General features: G+C 46.6%; 1 protein-coding gene across 5 annotated transcripts in view; it reads left to right on the forward strand.

The window, feature by feature from the left end:
• The window catches only part of KYNU (kynureninase), a 226,760-nt gene that overhangs the window by 113,836 nt on the left and 99,678 nt on the right, over nt 1-13,246 (forward strand). For all 5 annotated transcript variants that reach the window (XM_084809642.1, XM_084809632.1, XM_084809614.1 and 2 more), the window contains one exon: nt 7,333-7,415. In XM_084809642.1, the coding sequence (XP_084665768.1) occupies nt 7,333-7,415 (83 nt within the window). The remainder of the gene's footprint in view (nt 1-7,332; nt 7,416-13,246) is intronic.

Below are 13,246 nucleotides of genomic sequence, written 5' to 3' on the forward strand. Positions count from 1 at the left end.
AGTTCTCTTTTGACCGCCTAATGGTAGCCTCTTTGGGAGCTTCCTCTGCTTGTGGATAAATTTTTTGTCAGTGTTTTTACACTGGTGCTGAGGTCTTTTTCTCTCTTTTTTCTTCTTCTCATTGTTTTTCTTGTTTTGGTCATTACCTTAAAAAAATCCATCATCTGTTCGTCTTTTTGTTATCTACCGCAGCTGCAGTCTTAATATGGCTGCAAAGGCCCCATTCCAAAAATGTGTCAAATGTAGGGATGGCGGAGAATTCCACCACGGATTTCAGTGAGGCTGAATGCACTGGCATTCAGCCCCCTGAAACCCGTGGCTGAACGGCCTCCCACCCCCGCCCCCCTGCGGAATACCCCCGGGACAAAGCTTACATGGGGCGGATGTTCCAGCGGCAGCAGCTCTGGCAGCGGTGGCTGGTTTTTCGACAGGCTGCCACGGCTGCCATTGTCATCCTACTCTTTGCCATGATAGGCTACGTAAGTATTTACGTAGCCTATCACAGCAAGCTAAAAAAAAACAAACAGCGTATGCAAATGGCAGCGGCTACAGCGGCCGCCATTTACGTTCCCTATTTTTCGCCGTTTTATCCTACGTAAATATTTATGTAGGCTATTACGGTGAAAAAAAATGGGGAACACAAATAGCGTAGTGGGCATTGGAGTTATCTCATCCACAGCTGGTTTCTTGGGACTGAGAAACTTCTCCGTTGGAGGATTGCCAGTTGTTGTCTTCAATGAGAGTGGGGATGTAAGAACTCACCCTAGCTCGGTTTCTCCAGGCGCTCACTGAAGCGACGCCCCCACTCGTGCCCCCCCCGGACCTGTGCTCGGGTCACCCACGAGCTTCGTGAGTTCCCTGGGCGCACCGCGATCCAGGGTATAATCCCTCTAACATTACACTTAATTAGCTTTCCCAGCTCCAAACTGCGTATATTGAAATATGCACATTTTTTTAACTTCCTGTTTTACGTAGCAATCAAAGGTGCAAAAATGGCGGGCGCTCACCGAATGGGATCACGGTGAGTCCTGGAGAGTGCGAGCAGGTGTGAGCGGGGGGCGAGCAAGGACAGCATCTCGGCAGGCGCAGTCTGGGGGTCACGGGCAGGGGGAGCCCGCCGAATTCCCGGACCCAGTCCGGCGCCTGCGACATCCCTAAGTGAGAGATGAGGCTTCTCGGCATTGATTTCTATCCCCTCCCCAGGACCGAAAACAGTGTTTCCTTCTTTCTGAGGCGTTCAGGTCTCCTCCTTATAGTGACTGTCATCATGAATACCAGTATAGACAGCTGTTCAAGTCTCCTCATGGCGATTGGGATAGAAGCTCTGTGTGGTGGTCTTCCTTACCATTATGGCGCTATATTTTTGAGGACTGGCCTTGTTCTTGGGATTGAAAATATTATTATGATTGAACAAGATACCTTGTGGCAACTTCGCCTTGGTACAAATCCTGACCAACAACGCGGCGGTGTTATGGCACATCAAGAAGGTGGACACTGTGAGCTGGTTGTACAAATCATCCCACAAATAGCAGATGTCTACCTCCATCCTGCATTGTCACTTCCTGAAATGGGGTTGGCCCCATGATGGACTTGTTCGTGACCCCATTAAATGCAATATACAAGAGTTTCTGCATGAGAGCAGGGATCAGTCAATCATCGTTGAGCGACACTTTTTAACTTCAGTGGAACAGGGAACTGTTCAACCTATTCCTTCCATTTCCCCTTCTCTCGAGGGTGCTCCAAAAACTAGCACACAACAGGATGGACTACATTTTGATCACTCCTTGAGGGTGAGGCAGCCATGGTTTTCAGCCCTGCTGCGCCTGTCCAAAAGACAGGCAATCCTTCTGCAGTCCTCAAATATGATCTCTCGGGACTGAGGCAGGATCCAGCATCCAGATCTTGGCACCCTGATACTCATGGCCTGGAGGATTCAGTAGTGAGTACCAGTACTCAGCTCCTGCTGGAAGTCCAGGCAGTTTTGGATGCAGCTAGGAAGCTGGCTATGCATCAATTCTATGTGGCTAAGTGGTTGTCATTTTTAAAGTTTGCTAGTCTGTATGGCTTCGATCCCCCTAAGGGATCGATTGAAGATGTTCTTTTGTGGTGGTTGCATCACTTGTTTCAGAAAGGTTTGAAGCTTTCATCCATAAGGGTTTATTTGGCAGCATTTTCTTTTTATAGAGGACAAGTTCAAGGTTTTTCCCTTTTCAGTCACACTACTGCTTGTCAGTTCCTTCAGGGTTTAAAAAAATTGGCACCTCCATTGAGAACTCTAGTCCCTCAGTGGAGCCTCTCCGTTGTTTTACATGCCCTCCTTTCAAAGCCCTTTGAAACTCTGGCCACCACAGATCTTTGGTTGCTATCGTGGAAAGTGGCCTTTTTGGTAGCCATCATGTCCTCCCGACATGTTACTGAGATTTCTGCCTTATGGGCTGATCATCCCTACCCAATCTCTCATAAGGACAAGGTTGATCTGGGACCGGACATTGACTTTTTACCAAAGGTGGTCTCTGATTTCCATGTCAACCAATCCATCTCACTGCTGACTTTTTCTCCAGATCCATCTTCTGACCTGGAAAGGAAGTTGTTAACGATGTATGAAACTCACTTATATTTTCAAAGGGTGACATTCGCAGTGGGGGGGAGGCGCTCCGTACCTCCCCCCGAAATCCTACCCTGGCCGGCTCCGCTCCGCAGCGACTCCGCAGAGCCGCCGGCCAGGTGCATCCGAACGGCAGGTCTGCAGATGCAAATGGCGGCCGGCGTAGCGGCCACCATTTGTGTCCCTGCTTTTGCATTACGTAAATATTACATAAATATTTATGTAGCCTATCACGGCAAAAGCGGGGACGCAAAAGGCAGCTGCTATGCCATTTGTGTCCCTGCTCTGAGCCATGATAGGCTATGTAGATACTTACGTAGCCTATCATGGCTTGCCAGGGATGCAAATGGCGGCCGGCGTAGCGGCCGCCATTTGCGGTCGCAGCCCAGCAGCAGCTGGAGCCACCGGAGCCGCAGCCAGGTGGGCTCCATTTCGCGGGGCTTTCACGGGGTGGTGGGGCGTGTTGCCCCGTTCTGCCACGGATTCCGGGGGGCCGAATTCACTGGAATTTGGCCTCCCTGGGATAAGTGGCGGAATTCTCTAACATCCCTAGAAGTTGCATGCTCTGGAGGTAAAGAGGGCATTGGCTTTTTCTAAAATCAAGGACACCATCTTTCCATAAGACCCAATGACTTTTTGTTTGCTACAGTGGTCCCAAGAAGGATTTCCCTATCTCTTCTCAAAGGATTGTGCAAACTGTTGGTTTAGCCTATGACATATCAGGCTTGGAGCAGCCATCTCACGTCCCGGCACATTCGATGTGAGGGGTTGCCATGTCTACAGCCTTCAGCAAATGTGTGCCATTATTGGAGTCATGTAAAAGCGGTGATGTGGTCGAAACCCTAGACATTTGTAAAGCATTACAAACTGGATGTCAAGGTGCTTTTGGGCGAGCTGTGCTGTCATAGGTCTTGTTGTGAGACACCTATAGGGATGTACAAAACACTTACCTGGCTCCATGCTAAAGCATCCGCAGTGGGGGGGAGGCGCTCCATCCCTCCTCCCGGAATCCTCCCTGGCCGGCTCCGCTCCGCGGCAGGTCTGCGAAGCCGCTGGCCAGGGCCAGCCGCAGCCGGAGTTCCTGCCGTGCTGGGCCGCTGCGGTTGCAAATGGCGGCTGTCATACCAGCCGCCATTTGCATCCCTCCAGGCTGCCGTGATAGGCTACATAAGTATTTACGTAGCCTATCACGGCAAAGAGCAGGGACGCAAACGGCGGCTGCTATGCCGTTTGCGCAAGTATTTACATAGCCTATCACGGTAAAGGCAGCCACACAAATGGCAGCCGCTATGCCATTTGCATGGCCACCTTTACCGTGATTGGCTACGTAAATACTTATGTAGCCTATCACAGCAAAGAGCAGGGGTGCAAACGGCGTAGCGGCTGCTGTTTGCGTCCCTGCTCTTTGCCGTGATAGGCTATGTAAATACTTATGTAGCCTATCACGGCAGCCTGGAAGGACGCAAATGGCGGCCGCTACGACGGCCGCCATTTGCGACCACAGCAGCCGGCCGAGAGACCAGCCTCCACCACCGCCACCGGAGCTGCCGCGCCTCTGCATCCGCCCCAGGTAAGCTTCGTCCCGGGGGGATTCTGCAGGGTGGCGGGGGGTGGGAGGCCGTTCTGCCATGGGTTTCGGGGGGGCAAATGCTAGTGCATTCGGCCTCACTGAGATCCGTGGCGGAATTCTCCGCCATCCCTAGACACCTACCCACTACTGGTAAGTGAGCTTGTTAATCGCCCATTTGTGTGATGCACAGAGAGCATGACAAAGTAATGAGGGTTGCTTACCTGTAAATGTAGTTCTTCAAATGGTCATCTGTGCATGCACACAATCCATCCACCGTCCCCGCTTTGTTGTCATTGTTGAATTAGGTGTTGGTACAGTTCCAACATGATTTTTTTCCCCTCAGATCCAGGACCACACTAGGCGATCTCAAGGAACTGAGGGAATGGGTGGGAACCCGCTGGGACATGTGCAGTGGATGGTGGGAGAGGGTTCTTGCCAAAATGTTCCTCAGCTTTAGAAGTTTCCCAAATGAGGCTCAGTGCAGAGCCCCCTTATGTGTGAATGCACAGATGACTACTCGAAGAACTACAGTTACAGGTAAGCAACATGCATTTTCCCTCCCTCCCCCAAGGAGTTCCTGTTTTTAGTTTTCAGTGTTTCAGTCCTTGGAAGCTTAGAGGCCTGGTTTTGCTTTTTTTAGAGTGCACTCCTATGCCTTTGAAGGAGTGCTCTGGCAGAGCAGAAGGTGTGATGGAGGCAATTTTTGCCACTCCACCCTTGTTTTTGTTTTTTACTCTAGATGTGCTTCTGAGCCTGTCTAGAGAGGTTGCACACTTGCACTGCTGGGGTGGGATTGGTGCTGGAGAGGCTACCTCTCTCCTCCCTGTTGACTGGATAGCCTTCCCCCCCCATCACCCCCCCAAAGTCACGGCAGCTGGGAGGGGACAGGAGAGGGGACAGGGGAGGGATTGAAATCCAGAGTCCCTCTCCCCAGCTCATAGGAGTGTCTATGGCCTCAGGAGTGGGATTCTAGCATATCCTATGGTCCCGGGGACACTATCTCAGGGATCATAGGATTGCTCTGTTAATTTATTTTAATTTTAATTTTGGAACAAATTTTACAGTATCTAGGAAATTCCTTGACTATGAAGAAATCACTACCTTATTTTTGGACCCCATTAAAACCCAGACTCCTCTTTGTTTCCACTTGACCACTCAAGCTTGCTATTAGTAGTAGGGATGGGTGGAATGCTTACCTTGCCTTTCGCTGGGGGTCCACTGGGGGAGGGGAGGTGATCCGTTCCTCCCCCCGGAATCCTCACTGGCCGGCTCCGCTCTGCGGCGATTCTGTGGAGCTGGCGGCCTAGGGATAGCAGAGAATTTCTCCACGAATCTCGGGGAGGCCGAATGCCAACGCATTCGGCCCCCTGAAATTGGCGGTGAAATTCTCTGCCCCCCCCTGCCCCCCCCGGGATGGGACTTACCTCCCTCGAATGTCCCTCTCGGCGGCAGGTCCCGGTGGCGGTTCGGTGGCGTTTTGGCGGGGGCAGGGGCGGCGGCCGGTCTTACGACCGGCTGCCACCGCCACCATTACAAAATAAAGTAAAAAACAACAACACGTGATAGGCTACGTAACGATTTACGTAGCCTATCACGGCTAGATTTCCAAACTCAGCCGTGATAGGCTACGTAAATCGTTACGTAGCCTATCACGGGTGACTTTGAAAAAAAAAAAGCACGTACGCAAATGGCGGCGCCCATGGGCACCGCCATTTGCGTTCCTTACTTGGGCCTGGGTAGTCTACGTAAAGATTTACGTAGACTACGACGAAAATAAGGGCAACGCTTTTTGTGAAAAAACTTTGGAAATCTAGCCATGATAGGCTACGTAAATCATTACGTAGCCTATCACGGGTGTGTGTGTTGTTGTTTTTTACATTTTCTTTTTTATTTTGCGCCCGGGGAGACGGGACGCTTCTCCCTGGCCTGAATTTTGGCTGGGCGAGGCAGGGCACCTCCCCCCCGGCCTAAATTTCAGCGGGGCGGGGTGCCTCCCCCCCTGGCCTGAACTTTGGGGGGAGAACCAAAGCGCCTCCCCCCCACCGCGCAGCAAGCTGCGGGACCAGGTAAGGGACTTTCGTCCATCCCTATGCCGGCCAGCTCTGAAGCGCCAGTGATACGGCTGCCATGCCGTATCGCTGGCTGAAGGGGACGTGACGTACTGCGGCTGCAAATGGCGTCCACTACGCCATTTGCATCCGTGCTTTTCATTAGCGTGATAGGCTATGCAAATAGTTGCGTAGCCTATTGTGTGAATGATAAGCACGGATGCAAATGGCGTCCACTATGCCATTTGCAGCCATAAAGGCCTTAGTTTAAGGTAAATGCAGCCATTTACAGCTGCATTTATCTTAAACTAAGGCCTTTATGGCCGCAAATGGCGTAGTGGACACCATTTGCGTCTGCAATCAATCTGTCCAGCCAGCGATACAGCAGTGGCAGCCGTATCGCTGGCACTCCAGAGCCGGCCGGCGGGGAGGATCTGGCCGGCGAGGATTCCTCCTGGAGGTGGAGGTAAGTCTTCCGATCCTCTATGGACTCCGGGGGGGGGGGCAGATTCTTTTGAATCTGGCCTCGCTGGGGTCCGTGGAAGATTTCTCTCCCATCCCTATTAGTAAGGATGATGATGATTATCTATGGTGTTTCTGTACCACCCAATAGCCAAAGATCTTTGGACAAAGCTCTTTTATTACACCCTGTGGGCATCATGGACAGCCAAACAAGTTTGAATTCAAAACCCTGGCTCTCTTCTTTTCCATTCGTACCCTGACTGGCCCAGCTGGATCAGGGCAAATGGAGAAATAGTCATATTTGTGAAGATGACAGGCTGTTAGTAATCAGGCTGCATTCTTTGTCTTTTGTTTGCCAAATCACAGTTCTGCTTCTTACCTGCTTCTTGAATACTGTCTGCAGCAATTTTCTTTTTCTTCTTGCAAAGTAGGAAGGTAGCTCATAATAATTGACTTGGTTTTGTCCATATACAATCCAAACTACACTCAATAATGATAGATATATTGCTTGTTTGCTGTGATTGCATCTGGTACAATAACACAATTTCATTCATCTTCTCTACCAGTTCCACAATGAGTGCTGTGTTCTTGTAGTTACCACCATGTCAAAGGGACGTATATGGACTTTCATCTATTCTCTTTTTCAGAGGCGTTCATGGTCATTTCAATGGTAAACGTCCTTGGGCTTTAGGAGATGAATGCATCGTGGAGCTTATGGCTGATATTGTGGGTAAGAGAAGACAAATGTCATTTGAGGCCTTAAAAAAAAAATAATTAGAACATAGAACTTTTCTTCCAAGATGTTCCTAGCACTTTTTCTGCTCTGGTTGCTTCGCAGTAAGTATGAGAGGTAACATTGTATTTAAAAATTCTGAAACTATAAGATTTAAGACAGATAGTAATAAATGACCAAGTACGTATATATCACAAAACTAATTGCAGTGTTGGGCTCTGGGACTGCCATAAAGTACTTGGTCTAAAGCATTAAACCAAAGGAAACTTGTCACTCCTACAAATGGCTTTTCATGTCACAATGAATAAATGATAATTTCTTTTGCAGTAGCTGCCTGTTACACGACAATGTCTTTAATTGCTGTCAAGAGAGCCAAATGTGTACAAAAATTAATAGTACAGAATTTGTTGAAATTTAGGGTTGATGTTACCTGTCGTATTGTCTAAAGAATGTACAGGGAAGGGAGAGGACAGGTGATGTGAACAGTTGAGCCACTCATTACTAATTACATCACAAGCAGTAATCAGTAGATGATTGTAACAGTTGCGCATCTATATTCCCCCAAAGAACTGGATGCACTCAATATCCAGGGTAAGGATTAGTATTGTGTATTCCCAGTCATACATGATTGTACTATGAGTGATATGAAAACCCAGTATTTCCATAGTAGACATACTACCTTGAAGGAAGCATGCTTAGTTGCAAAGCATGAAAACAACTGTGAAGTGTACATTTACTGTGGAAAAAAAGGTTATGCAGAAACCCTACATTATATGCATGCACGTGTGTATTTGATTCTCTCTTTTAGTTAATGAAATTCTATATGATAATTTCTGTGAACTTTCAAGGCCAAGTTCTGGCAAATGATGAATTTGTCCCAAATGTGTTAGGCAATTTTTCAGTACATCCTTGGTTTGTCTTGGTTTGGTCAGATATTTCTATCCATCCAGATCCCATAACTGAGCCAGGTAAAGGACTGCCAGAATTTAAGACACGTCTCATATTCCCTTCATTGTTTACATAGCTCAACACTGGAACAATGGATAGATTGAAGTATGTATTATTTTCTAAAACAAGAGGTTCTATTCTTTTTCTATGATATATGTACTTTTGTATACACTGCAAGATGGAGTTACCTGAATGAATAGAGAAGTGTATAATGGGGCTTTTTTTGTTTCAACTCTGTCAAATTAGGATATAAGAAGTACCATGGATAATTAGGAATGGATCACTTTGTTGGCCTGGTTGGCAGCTAAGCTTACATTACTGTTGTGAAATGGAAATTCATGGATTCATTGTACTGTGTTAGTTAGAAGATGCTTACCTACAATAGGGAGGAAATATGGTAACTTTTTCTGGCTGTCTGATAGAGCAGTGATTCGATAGCTGAAAAAGAGAAGGAAAACAATGCACATCCCTAAATACATTCTTGAAATACCATTCACAACTAACATTTTTTGGCTTTCTGTTTCATTTCTTCTTTTATTTTTGTGCATTCATGTAGGCACAGGTAAGAAAGAAGTATATTTGTGTAACTATCATTTGTTCACAGATTCAGTCATATTATAATTGCTGTGAAATTCACTCATCCAGATCCCTCCACATAGAGCGGGAAATACCTATATATAATAATATTTGTAGACAAACCCACCCCTCACATCACCAGTTTATAGATGTACCTTCGAACACTTGCTGGTGCCTGGGCTCTGGAAGATGTTTGTATGGAAAGCCCAATCAAAGCACTAAAAGTTTAAGGAGGGAAGGAAGGGATAGTTCACAGAGCAGCCATTATATTGCCTATCTGGGAAGATCTGCCTTCCTTTACATTGTTATAGTGATCATCTGGCACCTTCCCTCACACCTTAATGCAGGGCTTGGCAACCTGAGGTCCAGGGGCCAAATCCATCACTCCAGTTTGGCCCTGGCTCCACACCTATGGATGTACGAAATACTTACCTCCAGATCCGGGGTGGAAGGTTCCGCAGCGGGGGAGGCGATCCGTCCCTCCCCCCGGAATCCTACCGGGCCGGCTCCACTCCCGTGGCTTGCCTATCGTGTGAAAAAGCAGGGACGCAAATGGCATCCACTACGCCATTTGCAGCCGTAAAGGTCTTAGTTTAAGCTAAATGCAGCCATTTACGGCTGCATTTAGCTTAAACTAAGACCTTTACAGCCGCAAATAGCGTACTGGACACTATTTGCGTCTGCAGTCAATCAGCCCAGCCAGCGATATGGCAATGGTGGCTGTATCACTGGCGCTCCGGAGCTGGCTCGCGGGGAGGATCCTGCCGCCGAGGATTCCTCCGGGAGGCGGAGGCAAGTCTTCCGATCCTCCACGGACTCTGGAGGCCAGATTCTTTTCAATCCGGCCTCACAGGGGTCCGTGGAGGATTTCTCCCCCATCCCTACCCATCCCTTTCTCCCAGCCACTGATCATTTGGTGGTTTCCTGGCTTTTATGCAGTTTCTCCCCATTCTAAAAGGTTGAAATGGCTCTCCTAAGGTTTAGTTACTAGCAGGAAGAGGTGTAACATAAAATAGGCTGGTATTTGGCCCCACCCCTCTTGTCTTTGGCCCTGCCCATCACTGGAACGTGGCCCCCGAGAACTTCTCCAAAGCTAAATTTAGCTATCAGGCTGAAAGAGGTTCTCCACACCTGCCCTAACTGATGATTTTCATCTTCATCCATGAGTACCTCCAGCCATTGCATTACTTGCTCTGGCCCGTGTAGCCTTGCTTATCCTTCTCTTGTGCGCCTGCCTATGTGGCTGCTATAATATGTGAAGATAAGCACAGTGGAGAAAGCCCTCTGGAATTCCCTGGCTGGTAGCAAGCATTTGGCTTTCCCGCCTCCCCTTGGACTGCTTGCTCCATGTTTTATCTAGAGTCAGAACTGCCCAGTCTCTATGGCAGTGTTTGCCACACAGTTTCCTGCTGCAGGATTGCCATCCTGGTCTTCAGCAAAGTCTTCGGAAAGGCTATTGTTTCCACTCTCCACAAATGGGGTCCACAAAATAGCAATGCTAACCAAAAAGAAGGGAAGGCAGAAAGAGCAGCATAGCAAAAAACATAGCAATTACTGGCTGTGAATGTAACATGAGAAAATTTAATGTAAAATATGCTAGACAGCCAATAAATCTGTCTTACACTTTGCTTGTTCCCTTGGTCAGAAAAAAAGAATCTAGTTATTTTAAGATCTGGGACCCACATATGCAGCTAAACGTAACACCATTTCTGAAGCAAAAGGAGAAGAGTAAAAAAAAAAGTTTTTTAAAGGTTTTTTGTCACTATTTCTATTGTACCTACAGCATTTGGATGCTTTTTTTCCAGTGCCCTCTGTTAAATACAAGTGGGATTTTAGAATTTGTTGGGGCACTTATCCATTCTCTCCCACACCCAGGGTGTAAGCTCAGTGGTGTCCTTCCACCCATTATCCACTGCCTATACCCAGCACTGTAGATCTGTATGAAGAACCTTGTTTGTATTCTCTAGACTGGGTTTCCATATTGTAAGCACTCTATGACAGAAACGATGAATAAAGTTCCTCACATTGTAAAACCTGTTTTCCTGTGATTTGGGCAGTATTTCATTGTGACGCCCCCCCGCCCCATGGCTGTACAACTGAGTTGCAAAATGTAGCTTGGCATTAGCTTCCAGGTCTTAGGATTTTATTGTGGCCAGTTTCTCTCTATTGATTTTGCACGTTAACACGCTCCTTTTTACGGGAACATATTACATTTTCCAGAGTTCCAAATTGTGGTCCCATGATGGCAACAATCTCACCTGGGTAATGGCTCCATCTTTTGCCTTTAGGTAAAAAGAGAAAATGCAGAGGACAAATACAACATCAAACATGAATAAGATATTCTCCATTCAGTGTAGTATTTAAGATGAAAATGTATTATTTCCAGTAACATGTAGCATAGTTACATGGAGGCGGGGGTGGGGGGGAGGCATTTTGTTCTTTTGGTGGGTTTGACATGAGAGTATAAACTATTTTTTTTAGGTTCCATTGCTGTTAACACTTAACATTTTATAGAGAAGGAGGAACTGCTGGATCTGGATCTGCAGAACAAAAAGTGAGAGTTGTCTTGTGGGATTTATTCAGGAATAGAATAAAGGCAGGAAATGACTTTTCTTTTTGGCCATTTAAAGGTTTATGACTGTATAACACAGTGCTTATTAAATGAGCACACATTTTCTTGTTAAATGAAGGCTCCAATAGTAAATACATTGTGAAATGCAGAGTCAAGGTCACCGGAGACCCAATCTCTCTCCATTTCACCATCCCCAGTTCCTACATTGAGCAACATAACAGGGGAAAGAAATCCTTCTTTTTTTCTGCTCCACTTTATTAATACATTACAGCCTTCGTAGTATCACCTTCCGATGGAATAAGATTAACTCTATTGCTCATCTCGTACAATTGTGCTCAGCCAGGACTATACTGAGGAGAGAATGAATACCGAACTGATTTTCAGTGACTTTGGCTAATAGGGGTTGTTTGAAATACCAAACTTTTTTTTTTTTAAGGAGAGCTTTCAGCTCATCCTATCATTCTCCCCTTCACTCTATTGCACATACACATTTCTGAAAAAAAATTGGCTCCTGTTGCACTAACAATATAACACAATCACAGTATTTTGCACAGTTACAGTGGAAATAGTGGTGGGAACATAAGCCCTGCTTTTTTCCATTACGAAGAAGATTTATCAGGAAGGACATATGGTGGTTTGTGCTGTCCAGGATATGTGGTGCTGAGTAATGAGACAGAGAGAGAAAACTTCATTTTGTCTACTGGATACTTGTCTTTGAATATTGTAATAGATTAATTGGATCACAGATGCGTCATTTCCGAAATGCAGTGCAGGCTATGAAGGATAACGATTTTCCTAGGGCATAGATAAGGTTTGTTCTGTGGGCTCCGAAATCCAATAAAGAAAAGCTTTTAATATATATATCATTTACAAGAGACCAAGACTTACATGACAAATGTGGTGTCATATTCAATATAGGATATTGGCATGCATCTAAAGGTGAACTTCAGATTAACTATTTATTTTTGTTCCATGCTTTTGAACTGTAACTGAAAGAAAAGTAGTTATATTTGTACTCGATATACTTTGGAAGAGGATTTGTCAGGTTATAAAAGGACCACGATTTGGGTCTTATGTTTCACTAGGTTCAGAGAGTTGTAGTGTATTTCAAGGGTCATCAGCTTTGATCTATGATGGGATAGGAAAAGGCAGCAAAGAAGGCAGATAGCAGTTGTTACCATGCTTGCTTGGGACATGCATTTCTACCCACATCTGCAAGCTGATTTATCTTTGTTTGGGGAATAAGCCCTTCCAGAACAGACTGGGGAAAATGTAGCTCCAATATGCTTGGGGAACTATTTCTCACTGCACCCTTGGCCCTATTGTACTGGAAAACAGTCTACTGTCTGTCCAGAAGAGCTGACCCAGAAAGCTGACAGATTATCTAGATCCATTTCAGTCTGGCTTCAGACCCGGTTATGGGACAGAAACACCTTTAGTTGCCTTGGTGGACGACCTATGCGAGGAACGTGACAGGGAGAGTGTTCCCTGTTGGTTCTCATAGAATCATAGAATAGTAGGGTTGGAAGGGGCCTATAAGACCATCAAGTCCATCTCCCTGCTCAATGCAGGAATCCAAGTCAGAGCATCCCTGACAGATGGCTGTCCAGCCTCATCTTGAATACCTCCAGCATGGAAGAGCCCACTACCTCCCGAGGTAATTGGTTCCAGTGTCATATTGCTGTAACAGTCGGGAAGTTTTTCCTGATGTTCAGCCGGAATCTGGCTTCCT

The sequence above is a fragment of the Heloderma suspectum genome, chromosome 1 (assembly GCF_057233095.1).
Source record: "Heloderma suspectum isolate Gila_16-S chromosome 1, 16-S_ref, whole genome shotgun sequence".
Classification (NCBI taxonomy): domain Eukaryota; kingdom Metazoa; phylum Chordata; class Lepidosauria; order Squamata; family Helodermatidae; genus Heloderma; species Heloderma suspectum.